Genomic DNA, 22,816 nt, shown 5'->3' on the forward strand with positions numbered 1-22,816 from the left:
TTGCTGGGGCAGGAATAACGACTTTATTCAGAAAGTCAGCAAACCGAAAATACGGTGGACTTGTACCCCCAAAACCATCATATCCGAGTTAGAACTCAGTCCCCTTTTTTATACTTCCTGACCTGCATGCAGGTTTCTCAAAAGGCAGGTCACGTAGTCTGGTATTCCCATCTCTTTCAGAATTTTCCACAGTTTATTGTGACGCACGCAGTCAAAGGCTTTGGCATAGTTAATAAAGCAGAAATCGATGTTCTTCTGGAACTCTCTTGCTTTTTTGATGATCCAGCAGATGTTGGCAATTTAACCTCTGGTTCCTCTGCCTTTTCTAAAACCAGCTTGAACATCTGGAAATTCACGGTTCACGTATTGCTGAAGCCTGGCTTGGAGAATTTTGAGAATTACTTTACTAGTATGTGAGATGAGTGCAATTATGTAGTAGTTTGAGCATTCTTTGGCATTGCCTTTCTTTGGGATTGGAATGAAAACTGACCTTTTCCAGTCCTGTGGCCACTGCTGAGTTTCCCAAATTTGCTGGCATATTGAGTGTAGCACTTTCACAGTATCACCTTTCAGGATCTGCAGAGGAATGGAAGGCCATAAAAGGTGCTTGTATAGGGTACTCCTTAACCCCTCTGCTCCCACATACAATATCAGTAATCTTATTACTGTTTAAATCATTCATGTGCTGGGGTAGAACAAATTTAAGGCTACATAATATATTTAAGATATAATTTCAACTGTTAAAAAGTACAAAGCTTATTTATGAGATGATGTTTTGTAATAAAACCATGGAGTTGCATATCCATGCACACATGAAGGCACATTTAAATACACAATTGACTGAAATGAAGAGTTGCCTCTTGACACATTTTTAAATCATTTTCTCATGATCACTTTTAGTCATATGTATTTCAGCATCTCTGGGGCCATGAAAATGAATCAACTATACTTAAGTTTGTCAATGTTACATTTTTTTAAAGCTTGTTTATTTATTTAGGTTGTGCTGGTCTTTGTTACTTTGTGTGGCTTTTTCTAGCTGCACTGAGCGGGAGATACTCTGTAGTTGTGGTGAGTGGGCTTCTCACTGCAGTGGCATCTTTTGTTACAGAGAACAGGTTGTAGGTGAACTACAGGCACAAGGCTTCTATAGTTGCAACACATGGGGTCTGCAGCTTTGGCTCGCAGGCTCTCAAGCATGGGCTCAGTAGTTGTGGTGGATGGGCTTCATTACTCCCGGGCACGCGGAATCTTCTCGGACCAGGGAGATCCAACCCATATTCCCTGCATTGGCAGACACATTCTTATCCATTGTACCAACAGGGACGTCTCAACTCTAATACTCTATTAGTTTAAAAAAACAAAATAGTATACATATAAAAGATATGTATACAATACTTCAAGTCTAATCTGTATAAAATACCTATATTCAAAAATAATATGAGGGCATCTCTCCTGGCACAATGGTAAAGAATCCACCCACAAATGCAGAAGACATGGGTTCTGCTCCAGGATAAGGCCACATGCCTCAGGGCAACTAAGACCAAGTGACACCACTACTGAGCCTGTGCTGTAACGCCCAAGAGCCCAAACTACTAGGCCCACGTGCTGAAACTACTGAAGCCCAAGCATCATACAGCCCATGCTCTGCAACAGGACACAACGAGAATCCCATGCACCACGACTAGAGAAAGCCCCCACTGCTGGCAACTAGAGGAAAGACCAAGCAGCAACAAAGACCCAGAACACATAAATAAATAATTTTTCTAAAAAAATAATGATTTTATCCTTGGTTAATTTTAGGTATGTCACTTCAGTTCAGTTCACTCGCTCAGTCATGTCCGACTCTTTGCAACTCCATGAATTGCAGCACATCTGGCCTCCCTGTCCAATATCAACTCCTAGAGTTCACCTAAACTCTTGTCCATCGAGTAGGTGATGCCATCCAGCCATCTCATCCTCTGTTGTCCCCTTCTCCTCCTGCCCCCAATCCCTCCCAGCATCAGAGTCTTTTCCAATGAGTCAACTCTTCGCATGAGGTGGCCAAAAGATTGGAGTTTCAGTTTTAGCATCAGTCCTTCCAAAGAACACCCAGGGCTGATCTCCTTCAGAATGGACTGGTTGGATTTCCTTGCAGTCCAAGGGACTCTTAAGAGTCTACTCCAACACCACAGTTCAAAAGCATCAATTCTTTGGCTTTCTTCACAGTCCAACTCTCATATCCATACATGACCACTGGAAAAACCGTAGCCTTGACTAGACGGAACTTATTTGGCCAAGTAATGTCTCTGCCTTTTAATATGCTATCTAGGTTGGTCATAACTTTCCTTCCAAGGAGTAAGCGTCTTTCAATTTCATAGCTGCAGTCACCATCTACAGTGATTTTGGAGCCCCCCAAAATAAAGTCTGACACTGTTTCCACTCTTTCCCCATCTATTTACCATGAAGTGATGGGACCAGATGCCATGATCTTCGCTTTCTGAATGTTGAGCTTTAAGCCAACATTTTCAGTCTCCTCTTTCACGTTCATCAAGAGGCTTCTTAGCTCCTCTTGACTTTCTGCCATAAGGGTAGTGTCATCTGCATATCTGAGGTTATTGATATTTCTCCTGGCAATCTTGATTCCAGCTTTTGCTTCCTCCAGCCCAGCATTTCTCATGATGTACTCTGTATATAAGTTAAATAAGCAGGGTGAGAATATACAGCCTTGACGTACTCCTTTTCCTATTTGGAACCTGTCTGTTGTTCCATGTCTGGTTCTAACTGTTGCTTCCTGGCCTGCATACAGATTTTTCAAGAGGTAGGTCAGGTGGTCTGGTATTCCCATCTCTTTCAGAATTTTCCACAGTTTCTTGTGATCCACACAGTCAAAGGCTTTGGCATTGTCAATGAAGCAGAAATAGATTTTTTTTTCTGGAACTCTTGCTTTTTCGATGATCCAGTGGATGTTGGCAATTTGATCTCTGGTTTTTCTGCCTTTTCTAAAACCAGCTTGAGCATCTGGAAGTTCATGGTTCACATACTGCTGAAGGCTGGTTTGGAGAATTTTGAGCATTACTTTACTAGCGGGTGAGATGCGTGCAATTGTGGGGTAGTTTGAGCATTCTTTGCCAGTGCCATTCTTTGGGATTGGAATGAAACTGACCTTTTGCAGTCCTGTGGCCACTGCTGGGTTTTCCAAATTTACTGGCATATTGAGTGCAGCACTTTTTTCACAGCATCATCTTCCAGGATTTGAAATAGCTCATCTTGAATTCCTTCACCTCCACTAGCTTTGATCATAGTGATGCTTTCTAAGGCCCACTTGACTTCACATTCCAGGATGTCTGGGCTCCAGGTGAGTGATCACACCATCATGATTATCTTTGTCATGAAGATCTTTTTTGTACAGTCCTGTGTATTCTTGCCACCTCTTCTTATATCTTCTGCTTCTGTTAGGTCCATACCATTTCTGTCCTTTATCGAGCCCATCTTTGCAAGAAATGTTCCCTTAGTATTTCTAATTTTCTTGAAGAGATCTCTAGTCTTTCCCATTCTGTTCTTTTCCTCTATTTCTTTGCATTGATCCCTGAGAAAGGCTTTCTTATCTCTTCTTGCTATTCTTTGGAACTCTGCATTCAGATGCTTATATCTATCTTTCCTTTTCTCCTTTGCTTTTCACTTCTCTTCTTTTCACAGCTATTTGTAAGGCCTCCCCAGACAGCCATTTTTCTTTTTTGCATTTCATTTCCATGGGGATGGTCTTGATCCCTGTCTCCTGTACAATATCATGAACCTCCATCCATAGTTCATCAGGCAGTCTATCTATCAGATCTAGTCCCTTAAATCTATTTCTCACTTCTACTGTATAATCATAAGGGATTTGATTTAGGTCATACCTGAATGTTCTAGTGGTCTTCCCTACTTTCTTCAATTTAAGTCTGAATTTGAGCCACAGTCAACTCCTGGTCTTGTTTTTGCTGACTGTAAAGAGCTTCTCCTTTGGCTGCAAAGAATATAATCAATCTGATTTCGGTGTTGACCATCTGGTGATGTCCATGTGTAGAGTCTTCTCTTGTGTAGTTGGAAGAGGGTGTTTGCTATGACCAGTGCGTTCTCTTGGCAAAACTATATTAGCCTTTGCCCTGCTTCATTCCGTATTCCAAGGCCAAATTTGCCTGACTTCCTCCTTTTGCATTCCAGTCCCCTATAATGAAAAGGACATCTTTTTTGGGTGTTAGTTCTAAAAGGTCTTGTAGGTCTTCATAGAACTGTTCAACTTCAGCTCCTTCAGCATTGCTGGTTGGGGCATAGACTTGGATTACTGTGATATTGAATGGTTTGCCTTGTAAACAAACAGAGATCATTTTGTCGTTTTTGAGATTGCATCCAAGTACTGCGTTTCTGATGCTTTTGTTGACCATGATAGCTACTCCATTACTGAATCTTAAATTCAGACTGTTGTCTAAAAGCCTTGACACATACATTACATCAACATAGCTTCTATGTATTATAGTATCAATTTTCTCATGAAGCCTGAATGTAAACACCTGACCAAAGCCTCACCACAATGATTACATTTGTAAGGTCCCTTGCGTATGGATCACCTGATGTCTTTTTAGGTCTGAATGCTACTTGATGCATTTGACCCACTCATTACATTTGCTTTCTCTACATTATGAATTTCCTGATGATGTGACTAATGAGACTTGTATTGAAACACTGGTCACATATATTACATTTACATCCTTTCTCTCATGTACAGGTTACCTTATGGTCCCCTTAAGATTTACTGCTCTCTAAATGTATGGCTTCTTTCCAGTATGATTTGTTTTCACGATTTGTAAGGTTTGAATGCCTTCTAAAACACTTGCCACAATCACTACATGGGTAAGATCTCAGAATTCATTACATGACGGTTAGTTAGGTCTGAACTCAGAATCCAAAGCTTTGCCACGCCCACCGTTATTTGTGCAGTTTTCCTACAGTTTGACTTTTCTGAAGGTCAAAAGGATGATATACTTTACTGCATTTATTACATCTGTAAGGTTTCACTCCAGTATGGATTCACTGATTATCTGCAAAATGATTCCTGTGACTGAAGGCTTTGATATTTAAATTACATTTATGTGGTTTTGCCTAATGTGCAATCAAAGCTTTGCCACACTAACTATATTTGTATGATTTCTCTCTGGTATGAGTTCTCTGATGAATTAGAAGGCCAGAAATCTGACTAAAGGCTTTGTCACACATGTTACATTTGTAAAGTTTCTCTCCAGTATTAATTCTCTGATGACTTCCAAGGTTTTCATTTTGAGTAAAGCACCACCCACAAATATCACATTTATATGGTTTCTCTCCAGTATGATTCTCTGATGAACTGTAAGGTGTGCATTTTGACTAAAGGCTTTGCCACATACATCACATTTATATTTCTTTCCAACATGAATTCCCAGATGAATTCCAAGGTGTGCCTTTTGAGTAAAGCACTGGACACACACATCACATTTATATGGTTTCTCTCCAGTATGAATTCTCCAATGAACTGTAAGATAAAACGTGTAACAGAAGGCTTTGCCACATAAATTATATTTATATGATTTCTTTACTGTAGGAACTGCATGATGGTTGGTTAGAGCTGAACATGTGTAGAAATCTTGGTCACACTCATTACATTTGTAAGTTTTCTCTCTAGTATAAATTCTCTGAAGAATTCCAAGGCTGGCATTTTGAGTAAAGCACTGGCCACACACATCACATTTATACGGTTTCTCTCCAGCATGAATTCTCCGATGAACTAGAAGGCTTGCAGTCTGACTACAGGCCTTGCCACATATGTCACATTTATATGGTTTCTCTCCAGTATGAATTCTCTGATGAACTGCAAGTTTGGCATTTGGACTAAAGGCCTTGCCACATACATCACATTTATAGGGTTTCTTTCCAGCATGAACTCTCTGATGAATTCCAAGGTGTGAATATTGATTAAAGCATTAAAGATGGAAAGAAAAATACTTCACAAATTCATTCAGTCTCTGCCTCCTTCTGATACATAAGGAATAGTACAATATGAAAATATCTATTACTTTTAAACAACTAATAAACAAAGACCATAGGGATAGAAAATAGGAAATTGGATATTGCAAAGTATTGAAATCAGCTTTATAAATACTTAAGCTCAGGAAAAACTCCCGTGTATCATGTAGTGGACAGATCACTGAAGAAAGGACAAGTTTAAATTCCTAATGCCAATCATGAAGCTTTTGCTGTCTGAGTCAACAGGGCTTTGAGCTCAGTCAAAAAAATGAGCTACCAAGAGACATAGAGAGAAAATGCAGAGACACACCCCCAGGGCAGATCCCAAACTTCAGAGGCAAGTTATCCTTACCCACAGAGAGCACATTTCTGAGGGTCTCCAACATCACATCCCTGTACAAGGCCCTCTGAACAGGGTTCAGGCATTCCCATTCCTCAGGAGTGAATTTGATGGCCACATCCTTGAAGGTCAACTGTCCCTGAAATGAAAATACATTTCACCAATAGGCCCTGAGCAGTTTTTATTTTCACACAAAAGGAGAAGAAGAAAAAGAGGGAAAGATCATTTCAGTAGAAATAATATTCTGATAAATCCATGGAAAGCTATTTGGAGCAAATTCTTGGTCTCTAATTTCCTACATTAAATATTGTTTCTGAAATAAATAATGAATCAAAATTAGTAAAGTTGGGACTTCCCTGGTGGTCCAGTGGTTAAGACCCTGCATTTCCACTGCAGGGGTTTTAGGTTCAATTCCTCCTCAGGAACCAATATCCTGCAAGGTGCAACTTGCAACCAAGAAGAAAAGACAAAAAATATTAGTAAACTTGATTTCATGGTTTAAATAGAACGGAAAGAATTACAAAAAGAAGGGGAAAAAAGGAAACTGAAAAAGAAGAAAAAAGATAAAACAGACAATGATATGAAACACCATCTAGTCCTGAGATCTCTTTCTGAACTTTCCATTCCATTCCCAAACACTAAGAAATTGAATGAGGTCCTCATATAGTTTTAAATGTACTGTAAAAAGTCAGAACTGATTTCCCGTTTAGTTGCTTTTCCAGATTTTTCACGTACTGGGCATGTTAATAACTGACTTCCAGATACAGGTTCTTTACCCTGGTTGACAGAATGCAGACAGTGCATCCAGCTGGGCCCTCAGAAATCCCTGCTGCCCAACAGCACTGAGACCAGAGCCCCAACCCATGGGTGTGAAGTCATGCCTAGGACAGTGCCCAGGGGAGCCTCCTCACAAGGTGCAGGTCATTGGGTCATGGGGAGATGGGATCTAAGAGGAGATGACAAGCACTAAGACAAGGTCCCAGGTGAAAGTGAATAGAAAGGTGTCAGGTAGGATACTTCAGGGTCAGAATGATTAGTTAGCACAGAGAAGGGCATTTCAATAAGTGAGAATAAATTCACAATATGACTTTACCTGAGAAAAACCCATCCCTGACTTTTCTTTCTTCTTCCTCATCTTTTGAGCTTTTCCCTCAGGTATCATGAGTCTTTAGGGGTCTGTCATTCAAGTTGAAAAAATTTTGTTTAATGCTTACAGTTAACACATTCCCTTCCCATGCCCCAACCACACACACAGGGAAGACCTCACCGTATGGAACAGACAGTCCTCTACTGCCCACTATCACAGGAGGGACTCAGGACAGTAAACACCCACACTGAGAAAAACAAGGAGTTTTTACACACTTTCTTCAACCATACTTCCTTCCAGATGAGGTCACACATAAACAGCAGCGCTGGGGACCTCAGCTGAGCCAATAATTCCCTTGAGGTCATAGACCAGGCTCAAGTCCATCCTCATGCAGAGTGGAGCACCTCAGCCTTCAGGAGTGAAGGACTCAAAAGTCCTGATGCTCAAGGCTAGATGCACTGGGGCCCCTTAAATATCACTGGGAATCAGCCTCACCCAGACTTTCTGACGGGAAATCTCTAATCAGGGTACAAAGGTATTTGCAAAATGCCTCACTGCCATAATTTACAGCCTGGATGAGCAGCACTCAAGAAATCAAGCCCTGCATACTGCCCACTTTTCCAGTTTTATTGACGTTGAATTGTCTAATGAAAAGGGTGTGTGTACATATAACATGTGATGATATGATATATGCACACTGTGAAATATTTATCACAATCCAGTAATCAAAATGGGCTTCTATGGTGGCTAAGTAGCAATTTGCCTGCCAGTGCAGGAGTTTTGGGTTCAATCCCCACCTCAAAAAGATCTCCTAGAGAAGGAAATGGCAACCGTACCAGTATTCTTGCCTGGGAAAACCCATGGAGAGAGGAGCCTGGCGGGCCACAGTCCATTGGGTTGCAAAAGAGTTGCACATGACTTAGCAAGTCAAAACACACATCAACGCTCAATTCCCATGTTTTTGTGTGTGTGTGTGTGTGTGTGCAGTGAGAACACAAGATTTCCTCTCTTGGCAAATTTCAAGCCGTTGTAACAAAGTAGGATTAACTATAGTCAGCAAGCTGCACATAGCTCCCCAGAACATACTCATTTTACATCTGAAAGTCTCTACCTTTGGACCAACATCTCCCATATATCTTCACCATGTCCCACTTCCAGATAACCACCATCCTACTGTCTGGTACTACTAAGTGTCACTTCTTCATATTCCACATGTAAGCTAGCACATATGTGTTTTCCTCTGTCTTAATTCACTTAGAATAATGTTCTCTACATTCATTCCACTTGTCTTAAGTGACAAAAATCTACATTTTTTTTGCTGAATAATATGTCCATATATATATAACATATACATTATTTCCGGACATATATTTTATATATATATATATATATATATATACACATACACGTATATGTGTGTGTGTTTGTACATAACTTACCTGGAACCTTAGGGTCTTTAATAAGTGGAAATAATTAACAGACCAGAGGACAAATTCAGACAAGGCTTCACTGGGGCTCCTGCCGCAGTAAGAGCAAGAAAAAGTAGGTTTCCCTTGCTGTTTTCCAACAGGTGGGAGTGGGAGGTAGGCCGGTCCCCTAAATGGGGTGAGGGCAGGGGGAGCTTGGTGGGTTGGGCAGGATGGAAGCTGAGGTGATCTGCCCCTCCCCTCCACTCCCTTTGGGGCTGCTGTGGGCAGAGATCATGGGCATAGTCCTGCTTTTGCTTCTGGAACCTCAGAAATAGCAGCTGGTCTGTGGCCTTTTAATTTCTTATCGTTCAGAATTGCCCTGACTGCGCATGTGGGTGACTACAGTTTCTTTGTTCCCTTCCAGTGTCCTTGTGTTCTTTTGCCCAAGGAGACATTTGTCCAGGAGCAAGCCCTGCAGTAAAGGGCCTCAGGTCGCAGTGTGTCTCATGTGCTGTGTGCTCAGACACTTCAGTCATGTTGTACTTTTTGTGACGCTATGGACCTTAGCCCACCAGGGTCCTCTGTCCATGGGATTCTCCAGGCAAGAATGCTGGAGTGGATTGGCATGCCCCCCCTTCAGGGCATCTTCCCAACCCAGGGGTCAAACCTTCGTCTCTTATGTATCCGGTAGGGGCAGGTGGTTCTTAACCAACAGTACTACCTGGGAAGCCTGTCACACACACGTTTTTATAATTGATTTATTTGTCAACAGACATTTAGTTTATTTCTACAACAAATGATTGTTGTGAATAAAGAAATATTGGTTATATGAATGCAGGTAACTCGTTCAAATCACTGATTTTTCACAGGACATTCCTGGTGGTCTCAGGAATTCTAGCTTAAGAATCTGCCTTGCAACAAAGAGAACTCGTGTTCAATCCTTCATAAAAGCAGGGCACACCCCTGCTTTTGCTTCTGGAGCCTCAGATATAGCAGCCTCAGAAATAACATGGGGATGTAAGATCCCACATGAGATGGAGGAACTAAGCCCAGGCACTGCAAAGACAGAGGCTGCATACTCCAGAGCCCCCATGACATGATGAAACATCCTGTGTGATGCAATGAAGATCCCATGATCCACAACTAGGACCCACTGGAGTCAAATAAATAAACAAATATTCTTTAAAAATATACTGATTCTGCTTCCTTTGGATATAATAATCAGAAGTGAGACTGTGAGGTCCTATGCATGTTCTATTTGTAGTATTTGAGGAAACTCCGTCCTGTTTTCCATGTACTATTTACATTCTCACCAACCATTCACGAGAGTTCCTGTGTATCTGTATTGTGCAGGTATGTGGTACATGCACATGATTTGGAAAGACATGGAGAGAACCCCACTGCACTGGCAGCAAGAAATAACAGCTGCATCATCTCCAGAATAAGCCTTTGTACTACAGATTGCTATGGAGCTGATGGTCTTCGGAGACTATGAATAATCCTTCCCTGTGCCTGTGAGCTAAGTCGCTTCAGTCATGTCTGACTCTTGCGACCCTATGGACTGTAGTCCACCAGACTCCTCTGCCCATGGAGTAGGTTGCCATGCCCTCCCCCCGAGTCAGGCATCAAACCCGTGTCTCTTATGTCTCTGCATTGGCAGGTGATCCTTTATCACTAGCAGCACCTGGGGAGCCCGATCCTTCCTTACATCCTGAGATTTTTTATGGCCCCTCCCTCACGAAATCCCTCTGCTATCATCAAAGTTTAGCATCATTTTCCATCTAGGTTGAAAGACCCTTATGAAATTTCATCTGGTTCAACACACAATCCACACATGCAGTAATAATCCATCCATCGTGCTATGCAATCCCCAGAAAGATTCCAAGGTTTAACAACTCATGCATTTACGATGGAATAATACACAAGAAGGCGCCCAAGCAGCAAACCGGCTTCAAGACAGCTTCTTATCAGTCACAGTGACCTCAGCCAGCCCAAAAACTGTCATCTCCAAACTCTAATAATAAAAAGTACCTGTGTACGCTGATGTACATGCTCCAGTGAGACTTCAACATCTAATAAGGATACACTCCAAGGTCTCTTTTGTTGTCCTTCCAAATGCACCAGAAACCTTCTTCATTACAACTCAAAATAACAGAAAATACTAAACGGAAGCAACAAAATCATCTCCGGGATTTTCAGTTCAGTTGAGTTCAGTCACTCAGTCGTGTCCGACTCTTTGCAACCCCCTGAATAGCAGCACACAACGCCTCCCTGTCAATCACCACTTCCAGAGTTTACCCAAACCCATGTCCATCAAGTCAGTGATGCCATCCAGCCATCTCATCCTCTGTCATCCACTTCTCCTCCTGCCCCTAATCCTTCCCAGCATTAGGGTCTTTTCTAATGAGTCAACTCTTCGCATGAGGTGGCCAAAGTATTGGAGATTTAGCTTCAACATCAGTCCTTCCAATGAACACTCAGGTCTGATCGCCTTTAGGATGGACTTGTTGGATCTCCTTGCAGTCCAAGGGACTCTCAAGAGTCTTCTCCAGCACCACAGTTCAAAAGCATCAACTCTTTGGCGCTCAGCTTTTTTCACAGTCCAACTCTCAATCCATACATGACCACTGGAAAATCCATAGCCTTGACTAGACAGACCTTTGTTGGAAAGGTATGAGAAACCTGCACACAAGGAACTAGAAAGTCACTTCTGCTTGCTGCAACTAGAGAAAGCCTACGTGCAGCAAAAAAAGAAAAAAAAAGGCTCAGCACAACCAAAAAAAAAAAAAAAAAAGACATTGAATCCTCTGGACTGACCAAAAGAAGCATTAAAATGCCAGTCTCCAACCATACCCCAGCCAAGTTTATGTGCAGAATTCATAGCCTGATTGCTGCAAAAAGAGAAAGGACCCAGCACAATGAAGACTTAGCACGGCAAAAAATAAATTTTAAAGATTATTAGAGAGAAAAAAACTTTTAATGAGAAATGCATTCTTCTTGATAAAAGTTTCTGTTCCATGCTTATGATGAGAAAGCTTCAAATACTTATATGACGAAAACTTGTTTACATCATAATACATAATACATAAGCTAATACTTCAGTGTAATATTCAATAATATTTCTAAAAATCAAATATCTTGTTACATAGTAACATAGGTAATTGTGAGAGTCATGTACAGAGTAGAAAGCCATGTACTACCAGGGAATATAGAGAAGTAAAGACACAGCCCAAGCTTAAGGCGTCAACAAAAGAAGTAAATATCCAAGAAGAAATGCTGTAGGGGAGGTAAGATTACTTCTTGTTGGCTGGATCAGAAAGACCTTAGAGGGCAGAGGTAGTGAGTTATACCTTAAAAAACAAGTATAATTTTGAACTGAGAAATAGACACATGGAGAGAATACTCTTCAGGATGGAAATAATAAGCAAAAGAAGAGAACAGGAAATTACAGAGCTTGGAAAGAACTTACCCTCAGAACTCTGGAAAGATACAGCTCCTACCCAGCTCTAAAAGGCTAGCAGCCAGGCTTACATTTATCACAAAGGAAACTTGAGAAAATCAACCATACAAAATGATACCGACATTTATGTTCCCCCATTACCATTTCCGGAAAAGGCAATGGCACCCCACTCCAGTACTCTTGCCTGGAAAATCCCATGGATGGAGGAGCCTGGTAGGCTGTAGTCCATGGGGTTGCTAAGAGACAGAACTGAGCAACTTCACTTTCACTTCAATTTCAATGTAATGGAATGTCAAATTACTAGATGATCACTTGATGGTAATTAGGCAATTTACTTCTTGTTGAAAATTGTAATATATTTTCTCTCATTTCTTTGTTGTCTGTTTCTGAAAGATCTGTCAGTTGTGGACAACAAAGCACATTGTAAAATATGAAATCTTAAGAAGGCACTAGAATTTATTTTCACCAAAATTATCAACTTGGCACTATTTATATTTCTATGTGTACTAATTGATTGAACTCAAGTCCTAAAGGAACTGTCTTTCTTTACACTTACAGGGCACCTACTATGTTCCCTGCTATTGTCTACGTGCATTTTAATGTTACAAAAGTCTCAAAATAACCCACTGACTTAAGGCAGGAAAGAAATGTAAATTAAACATTAAATCTGGGTCATAATGTGGATAGAAAAAGTAACGCTAAGGAAAAACTATTGAAAAAAAGAAAAGAAACAGGATGGCAGGATTTAAGATATTACCACTGAAACATATATATTATCATATGTAAAGAAGCCAGTGGGAGTTTGATATAAGAGCAAGTGCTCTGGGACAATCTGGAGGGATACGGTGGTAAGAGAGGTGGGTTCAGGAGGGAGAGGACATACGTATGCCTATGGCCTACTCATGTTGATGTACAGCAAAAACCATCACAATATTGAAAAAACAAAAAATTAAGTAATGGTGTTAGGCCTGAACACAGAATCAAAGCATTCCCACACATAAAACATTTGTGTAGTTTTCCTCCAGTTTGAATTTTCTGACGGTCAGAATATATTCTGATACATTTTACTCTACTTATGTGTAAGTTTTCACTGCCGTATGGATTTTCAGATGATCTGCAACATCATTCCTTGTGATCAAAGGGTTTGCCACATAAATAACATTTATGTGGTTTCTCTGCTGCATGATCTGCCTAATGGGCAGTTCATGCTGAACATGCCACATTCATTTCACTTGTATGTTTTTGATACAGTATCAATTCTCTGAATTATAAGGCCTGAACACTGACTAAAGGCTTTGTCACACTCACGACATTTGCACTAAAATGTTTCTCACAACTGTTGCATCTCTAATGTTTCTCTCTAGTATGGATTCTCTGATGGTTTCTAAGTTCGTCATTTCAAGTAAAGCACCGGCCATATACATCATATTTATTTGGTTCCTCTCCTGTCTGAACTGTCTGATGATGAGTTATGCAAGACTGTGCCTAAATGGTTTGTCACAATTTTTATATTTGTAAGGTTTTCTCCAGTATGAACTCTCTGATGAACTGCAAGGTTTGCATTCACACTGAAAGCCCTGCCACATATACCTCATTTATATGGTTTCTCTCCACTATGAACTCTCTGATGGACAGCAAGGTTTCCAGTACAAATAAACACCTTGCCACATACAACACATTAATATGGTTTCTCTCCAGTATGAACTCTCTGATGAACAGCAAGGCTTGAACTTACACTGATAGCCTTGCCACATATACCACAATTATATGCTTTCTCTCCAGTATGAACTCTCTGATGAACTGCAAGGCTTGAACTTTGACTAAAGGGATTGCCACATACTTCTCATTTATATGGTTTCTCTCCAGTATGAAGTCTCTGATGAACTGCAAGGCTTCTAGTTCTACTATATGCCTTGCCACATACATCACATTTATATGGTTTCTTTCCAGTATGAACTCTTCGATGAAAAGCAAGGTTTGCAGTATGACTAAACGCCTTGGCACACACATCACATTTATATGGTTTCTCTCCAGTATGGATTCTCTGATGAAGAGCAAGGCCTGTTGCTTGAATAAAGGCCTTGCCACATACATCACATTTATATGGTTTCTCTCCAGTATGAACTCTCTGATGAACAGCAAGGCTTGAACTTAGACTGAAAGCCTTGCCACATATACCACAATTATATGGTTTCTCTCTAGTATGAACTCTCCGATGAACAACAAGGTGTCCAGTACGACTAAATACCTTGCCACACAGATCACATTTATATGGTTTCTCTCCAGTATGAATTCTCTGATGAAGAGCAAGGCTTGTTGTTTGAATAAAGGCCTTGCCACATACATCACACTTATATGGTTTCTCTTTAGTATGAACTCTCCGATGAACTGCAAGGTGTCCAGTACGACTAAATGCCTTGGCACACACATCACATTTATATGGTTTTTCTCCAGTATGAACTCTCCGATGAACAGCAAGGCTTGAACTTACACTGAAAGCCTTGCCACATATACCACAATTATATGGTTTCTCTCCAGTATGAACTCTCCGATGAACTGCAAGGCTTGAAGTGTGATTAAAGGCATTGCCACACACTTCACATTTATATGGTTTCTCTCCAGTATGAATTCTCTGATGAACTGCAAGCCTTGTAGTCCTACTAAAGGCCTTGCCACATACATCACATTTATGTGGTTTCTCTCCAGTATGAACTCTCTGATGAACTGCAAGGCTTGTAGTTTGACTGAAGGCCTTGCCACATACACCACATTTACATGGTTTCTCTCTCGCATGAACTCTCCGATGAAAAGCAAGGCTTGAACTTACACTGAAAGCCTTGCCACATATACCACAATTATATGGTTTCTCTCCAGTATGAACTCTCCGATGAACAGCAAGGCTTCCAGTATGACTAAATGCCTTGGCACAGACATCACACTTATATGGTTTCTCTCCAGTATGAACTCTCCTATGAACATTAAGGTGTCCAGTATGACTAAATGCCTTGCCACACACATCACATTTATATGGTTTCTCTCCAGTATGAATTCTCCGATGAACAGCAAGGCCTGTTGTTTGAATAAAGGCCTTGCCACATACATCACATTTATATGGTTTCTCTCCAGTATGGACTCTCCGATGAACAGCAAGTTTGCCGGTATGATTAAATGACTTGCCACACACATCACATTTATATGGTTTCTCTCCAGTATGAATTCTCCGATGAACAGCTAGGCCTGTTGTTCGAATAAAGGCCTTGCCACATACATCACACTTATATGGTTTCTCTCCAGTATGAACTCTCCGATGAACAGCAAGTTTGCCAGTACGATTAAATGACTTGCCGCACACATCACATTTATATGGTTTCTCTCCAGTATGAACTCTCCAATGAACTGCAAGCCTTGAAATTTCACTAAAGCCTTTGCAACATTCATCACATTTATATGGTTTCTCTCCCTTATGAGTTCTCTGATGAACTTCAAGTTCTGAGTTCTGAGTAAAGCATAGGCCACATACATCACATTTATATGGTTTCTTTCCAGTATGAAGTCTCTGATGAACTGTATGGCTTGCATTTTGACTAAAAGCTTTTCCAGAAACATCACATTTAGATGGTTTCCCTCCAGTATGAGTTCTCTGATGATGTTCAAGGTGTGTACTTTGTTTAAAGCAGTGACCACACACATCACATTTATATCGTTTCTCTCCAGGATGAATATTCTGATGAACTGCAAGGTTTCCAATTTGAATAAAAGCCTTGTCACCTACATCACATTTATGTGGTTTCTCTCCAGTATGAATTCTCCAATGAATGGCAAGTTTGGTAGTTTGATCAAAACCCTTGCTACACACGTCACATTTATATGGATTTCCTCCTGTATGGATTCTTTGATGTCCAGTGAGTTCTGAGTCCTGAAGAAAGGTTATGTCACATTCATTACATTTGTAAGGTCTTTTCTTTTGTGTTTCATGGTCTGGTAACAGTTCTGAAGCATGCATAACAGCATTCTCATGTTTATGAGAAAAGCCTTTGCAGACATTACAAGTTCTGTGAGGTGGTAAACCTGAGGCACTGACGTTTGTCACAACTTGACTACATTCAAAAATTATCCCTTCAGATTGTACCATTTGCAATTCATCCTGAAAGCTTGATCCGTGCCTTTCAAAAGGTCCATTTTCTGCATCACTTCTACTATGATGATCTCTTCCATCAGTGAGATTTTTGTTATGGGATGTAGACATTTCCTTGTCATTTCTTTCATCATATGTCCACAGACAATCAAAGTCATGTATATTTTCCTGAATCTTCCTGAGGTGAAAATCTTTGCTTTCAAGGATTTCAGCTCTTCCAAACATCACTCTTTGAAAAATTTCCCCTTTACCACTGTTTGCTTTGGCCTGTAATTTCTTGACCATATGTATATGAGACATATCTACAAGACATAAAGAACCACAGATATTCTATTAATTACAATTCATAAATAAATTATTTCCTGTTGAACACATGATATTATACCAAAGGTCATATCCATCCTGAAGAGAATTATGAATCTTCACAATGATGATCTTAAAACGATACAACACTAAAGGAATATAACTCTTTAAAAAAGAGTGATCATAGGTAATTCAAATTAATTTTAGGGTAGTATAGTTTCAAACACAATCAGAAAACATTCATTTTATGCAAACTCACATCAGTTCACAAAGAAAATGTATTTTCCCACCATGACCTCAAAGCTCACCCTACTTTGTACTAAACACATTGCTGTCTCATAATTGAGGAGAAACTAATGGTATATTGTACACACTTTATGCACACTTATACTTATTTAAATGGTAAAGAACATACAGGCCTAGAGAGGTGACTCAGTGGTAAAGAAACTGCCTGCCCATGTAGAAGACATGGCACAGGGGGATATAATCCCTGGATAGGAAAGATCCCCTGGAGCAGGAAATCAAAACCCAGTGCACTATTCTTGTCTGAAAAAAATTCCACTGATGGGAAAGCTTGGTGGGCTACAGTTCATGAGATCACAGAGTCAGACAGGACTGAGCAACTGAGCATAAAAGCGTCAATCAGGCAATACATGGGAATGGTAAACAAGGCAAAAGAAGCATTCTAATAAATAATGTGAAAAATAAATGAGTTAGTAACTGTTCCACAAATACTGCATTGAGAAAATAAAGAATATATATAAGTTGATTGAGAAAATACAGTATATATATAAGCTGATGAGCCACAGATGCTGAGGTTGCATTGTAAAACTACTCAAGCCCGTGTACCTAGGGCCTGTGCTTCACAACAAAAGAAATCACCACAATGAGACACCGTGCTTCCCGCAACTAGGGAGTAGCCCTCTGTTGTCTCAAATAGACAAAAGACCACACAGCAAAAAAGACCCAGCACAAGCCAAAGGAAAAAAAAAACACTTTGCCTTCATCTCTGTGGGTGCTACAGCACCACTGGTGGGTGCTGTACATTTCACATGTCAAAGAACACAGCCATAAGTTAGGGAGAAGAAAACTCTCCTGTGAGAGTTCACAAACATTAAACATCTGTTTTCTCACAGAACTCTCCCACCTGGAGAGTTTCCCAAACACTATAAATGGTGTGGCTTCCTCTCTGTCCTTGTGACCTGTGATCACACTGTGGATACTTTCCCACTCATCTGGATGTTTGCTATTAGCACCTCATTCTCCACAATCCAGGGGTCTTCTTCCTTGTGCCACAAGAAAGGAGATAACGTTCAGATCAGAAACAGAACGTCCTACTCAGAAGTAATGCCATATACTGTGGCTTCTTCCAGAATCCCACCTTTCTTTTTTAAATAAATGCTTCTGTTATTTTTAATACATTAGGGTACTCATTTCTTCTGGATCAGGTGAGTGTTCGTTGCTGCTTGGTCTTTTCTCCAAGTTCAGCAAGTAGGGGCTACACTCCAGTTGCAGTGCCCATGTTCCTCACTTGCTGCGGCTTCTCCTGGGTGCACGGGCTTCAGTAGTTGTCCCATGTGGGCTCAGTAGTTGCAGCTTCCAGGCTCTAGAGTGCTGGCTCATAGTTGAGGCACACAGGTGTAGCTGCTCTGTGACGTGTGGGATCTTCTCAGACCAAGGATCGAACCTGTGTCTCCTGCATTGGCAGGTGTAGAATCCAGCTCTTTTGTCAGCCAAGGAATGCAGACATTATAAACTGACAGAAAAACACTTCTCATTAAATTTACTCTCTGCCTCCTTCTGAATACACAGGGAACAGTATAATATACAGTACAATATGCAGCAGGTATCCAGTTCCTGTCTAAGAACTACTGAACCAAGAACACAGGGCTAGAAAACAGGCAACTGGAGATTTCACAGTTTGAAATCAGCTTTATAAACACTTGAGCTGTGGAGAAACTCCTTGTGCATCACACAGTGGGCAGGTCACCTGAAGGAAAGTCAAGTTTAAATGCCTGATGCCAATCAGGAAGCTTTACATGTGTGAGTCAACAAGGTTTTGAACTTAGTCAAGAAAACAGGGGATCTCAAAAGGTACAGAGGGAACATGCAAAGGTACCCCAGGGCAGATCCCCACTTCAGGGGGAAGTGACCCTCACCCACAGACAGCAGGTTCCTGAGAATCTCCACCATCACGTCCTTGTACAAGGTCCTCTGGGCAGGGTCCAGGCATTCCCACTCCTCAGGAGTGAAATCTAGGAACACATCCTTGAAGGTCAATTGTGCCTGAAATGAAAACAGATTTCACCAAAGGGCCCTGAGGAGGATTCTTAGTTTCACACAAAATGAGAAGAGGTGAGAGGGGTAAAGCTCAATTCACTTGAAGTAATATACTTTCTGATAGATCCATTAAAAGCTGCTTGAAGCAAACTGTTGGTCTCTAATCTAATTTATAATTTCCTCTTTTTCCCTAAGATTATGATATCTTGCAATCAACATGAATTTGTCATGTATGTGGACAACACATGAAAAATACACAAAGTAAAACCAAGACTGGGTTGTCTATGCAGAAGTATTACATTCAACACAGTGAGTGACACAGTGTCACTTACTAGATGAGTTACAGCAAGACTGGTGTCTTCAGAGATGACAAAGTCCACAGCAACTTTGAAAGAACACACACTGTGATGATGACGACATCATCACACTGACGACAGGTGTTTCAGCACGTCCTACGCACTAAGCATTACTCTAAAGACTTCATACGGATGAACTTGTCATCAACATAACAGCACGTTAGAGAAAGATCTGTGTCCACCTTACTGGGGAGAAAACTCTGTCACTCTAAGAAATCGCTCAGATCAAACAGCTAAGAAATGAGGCAACAGCACCTGAGCTCAGGTGGTTGGGAGAGACAAGTGAACCTAAAGAATCAACCAGTTAACTAGCAGAGAAGGAAAGGGCATCCACAGAGAGTTCCCTGAGAATACCTGAAACAAGTTCAAGGAAGCTGAAATACAATACAACAGCATAAATGGTCACGATACAGGGTCACACCTTCTCCATGGCAACCCTCACAATGTCAATAATCTTACTACAATTTACATCATTCATGTGATGATGTAGAAAAATCAACACCATGAAATAAACTTAAGAGATAACTGAAACTGCTACACAGCATACACCATTATTTATGAGGATGTTTTTGTAATAAAACCATGGAGTTACATACCCATGCATTCATGCATGCATGTGTAAACACACAATTGATTGAAATAAGAAGAGTTGTCTTTATTTTTTTCTTTCATTCTATCAAAATGCATTCAGCATCAGCTTTGTGCCTCAAACTTAAAATACAGCAGTGAACATGATGGAGCTTACAATCTAGCAGCCAGCCAGCCAATTTCATCCACAATTTTGATGTTACTACTGAAATCAGTGCTCTGACACAGGCCTGGTGCTAGGACAAGATTAAACAGAAAGTCTTCACCTACATTGAGAAATCAGACAAGGTCTCTGTGAGGAAGAAACACTTAGGATTGGTAAGGTGGGGAACGGAAGAGTGTTGCAAGCAGAGAGAACAGCCTGCGTGCCTGCTCTGAGGCAGGAAGATATTTACTGAACAGAAAGTCAGCCAGTGTGACTGGGACACAGGGAATGCAGATGGGGTGATGCCAGGTAGAGGTAATTTATGCAAGATCTATGGATTTTGGACTTTATTCCAAAAGCTAATGGAAGTCACTGAAGAATGTCCAGGAGGAACGTTAGATGCTGAGATTTGTTTTTCAGAGCTCAATCTACTGTGTGTGGAAGTTGCTGTTTACCTGCTTACTCATGCCAGACTCTTTGCAACCCTGCTGAGAGAAGCTCACCAGCTCCTCTATCCATGGAATTCTCCAGGCAAGAATACTGGAGTGGGTTCCCGTTCTCTTCTTTCATTGTACTTCTTCCTTCAGTAACTTTGTCAACATTCTATTTCTTTTTCAAAGCTTATTTATTTTGCTTACGTTGGGTCTTTGTTGCTGTGAGTGGGCTTTCTCTAGTTGCAGCTGCAGTACACAGGCTTCTCCTTGCAGTGGCTTCCCTTGTTTTGGAGCACAGGCTCTAGAGAGTGCGGGCTTCCATAGTAATGGCTACCAGGCTCTAGGGCCCAAGCTTAGTAGTTGTGGCCCATGGGCTTAGTTGCTCTGAGGCATCTTCCTGGACCTGGGATGGAACCCGTGCCCCCTACATTGGCAGGAACATTCTTAGCCACTGTACTACCAGGGAACTCCTCAACATTATCTTATTCTAGTTCAAACGCTAATAATAACAGTAATAATACAAGCAGAAAATAACATACAGGAGATTTCTTCCAATCTTTATAAAATACCTGTATTTAACACTATGTGGCCCTCCCTAGGGGTAAATGGTTAAGAATCCACTGGACAATGCAAGAGATGTGGGTTGTTGCCTGGTCTGAGATCCCACTTGCTGAGGGGCAACTAAGCCTGTGAGTCTCAATTCCTGAGCCAGAGCTGTAGAGCCCAGGAGGTGAAACTACTGAAGCCAGTGTGCTCTAGAGCCTGGGCTGCAAGACAAGAGAAGCCACCACAATGAGAAGTGTGCACACTGCATCCAGAGAGTGGCCACCACTCGCCAGAACTAGGGAAAAGACACTGAAGCAATGAAGTCAGAGTACAGGAAATAAATATATTTTAAAATTAATAATGTGATTTTTATCCTTAGTTTTAGCTATGTACTTATTAACAAAATCCAAAATTTATTATTTCATTCCATTAGGAAAATACCGAATCAAGATTAGTAAAGTTGGAGAATTCCCTCATGGTCCAGTGGTTAAGTTCCCTCACTTCCACTGCATGGTTTCAGGTTCGATCCCTACTCAGCGAACTAAGACCCTGGAAGCTATATCATGTGGTCAAAAAGAAAGAAAAAAAATTAGTAAGCCTGATTTCATAATTTAAATTAGATGGTGTAGCGAACCACTCTCTAGCCCTGACATCGCTTTCTGAACATACCATTCCATTCCATTCCCAAACACTTAAGTTTTCAAGGAGGTGCTCATTTAGTTTCAAATGTGCTATAAAAAGTTATAACTGATTTCCACTCATTGGCCTCTTTTGCAGATTTTCCCGTGTACTGTACATGTTAATACCTGTGGTCCATGTACAGCTTCTTTACCATGGTTGACTGAGAGCAGACAGTGCATCCAGAGGGGCCCTCAACAGTCCCTGTTGCCCAACAGCACTGAGACCCTGTCTCCAACCCGTGGGTGAGAAGCCCTGCCCAGGATGGTGCCCAAGGGAGCCTCCTCACAAGGGCCAGGTCACCAGGTCATAGGGAGACCAGATCTAAGTGGAGTTGACAGAGCCTGAGGGAAGGCCCCGGGCGAGTGTGCATATACAGGAGTCACACAGGACACTCCAGAGTCAGACACGATTAGCGAGTCCTAAGATCAGCATTTCAGGAAGGCAGTATGAGAATCCACTGAGAATATGACCCTACCTGAGAAAGAGCCATGCCTGACTCCTGTTCTTTCCTCTTCTGGGCCTCTTTGTCCATGAGTCTTCACAGTTCTATCATGAAAGTTGAAAACATGTTGTTTAATGCTTAGAGTCAACACATCCCTCCTTTCCTCATCCCCAACCACACACACAAGGAAGCCCTAACCATGTGGAACAGACAGTCCTCTGTGGTCACTGTCTCAGGAGGGACTCAGCACAGTCAGCTCCTGCAGAGAGTCCAACACGGGACTTTACCACAATTTCCTTGGATCACACTCCTCTCCTGGTGAGGCCTCATGCACACAGCAACAGGGGGCACCTCTGCTGACCCTATGATGCCCTTCAGGTCACAGAGCAGGCCTTGGTCCAGCCCCACTCGGAGCAGAGCACTCTCCCCTCCCCCAGGGCCTGATCTCAGTCTCAGAAGTGGAGGCTAAGAGCCCTGGTGCTCAGTGCAGGATCCAGATCGGAATCATCTGCGGCCTGTGCACATTCCTGGGGCGAGGCCCCACACGAGAACCTGAGGAGCCTGTCTGATCAGGGAGAACCGACTAACCAAAGGAGTA

At 41.4% G+C, this 22,816-nt stretch overlaps 1 protein-coding gene across 1 annotated transcript in view; it reads right to left on the reverse strand.

Annotated features, from left to right (window-relative positions):
* LOC138419228 (zinc finger protein 665-like) overlaps positions 1–22,816 on the reverse strand; it is a 25,532-nt gene continuing 2,716 nt past the window's right edge. The window contains exons 2-8 of the mRNA XM_069551791.1: positions 22,252–22,322; positions 18,906–19,032; positions 10,880–16,745; positions 7,446–7,528; positions 6,365–6,491; positions 491–576; positions 1–376 (exon numbers count right to left, since the gene is read on the reverse strand). Coding sequence (XP_069407892.1) covers positions 14,152–16,745; positions 18,906–19,032; positions 22,252–22,308 — 2,778 coding nt within the window. The 5' untranslated portion in view covers positions 22,309–22,322 and the 3' untranslated portion in view covers positions 1–376; positions 491–576; positions 6,365–6,491; positions 7,446–7,528; positions 10,880–14,151. The remainder of the gene's footprint in view (positions 377–490; positions 577–6,364; positions 6,492–7,445; positions 7,529–10,879; positions 16,746–18,905; positions 19,033–22,251; positions 22,323–22,816) is intronic.

The sequence above is a fragment of the Ovis canadensis genome, chromosome 14, assembly GCF_042477335.2.
Source record: "Ovis canadensis isolate MfBH-ARS-UI-01 breed Bighorn chromosome 14, ARS-UI_OviCan_v2, whole genome shotgun sequence".
NCBI lineage: Eukaryota > Metazoa > Chordata > Mammalia > Artiodactyla > Bovidae > Ovis > Ovis canadensis.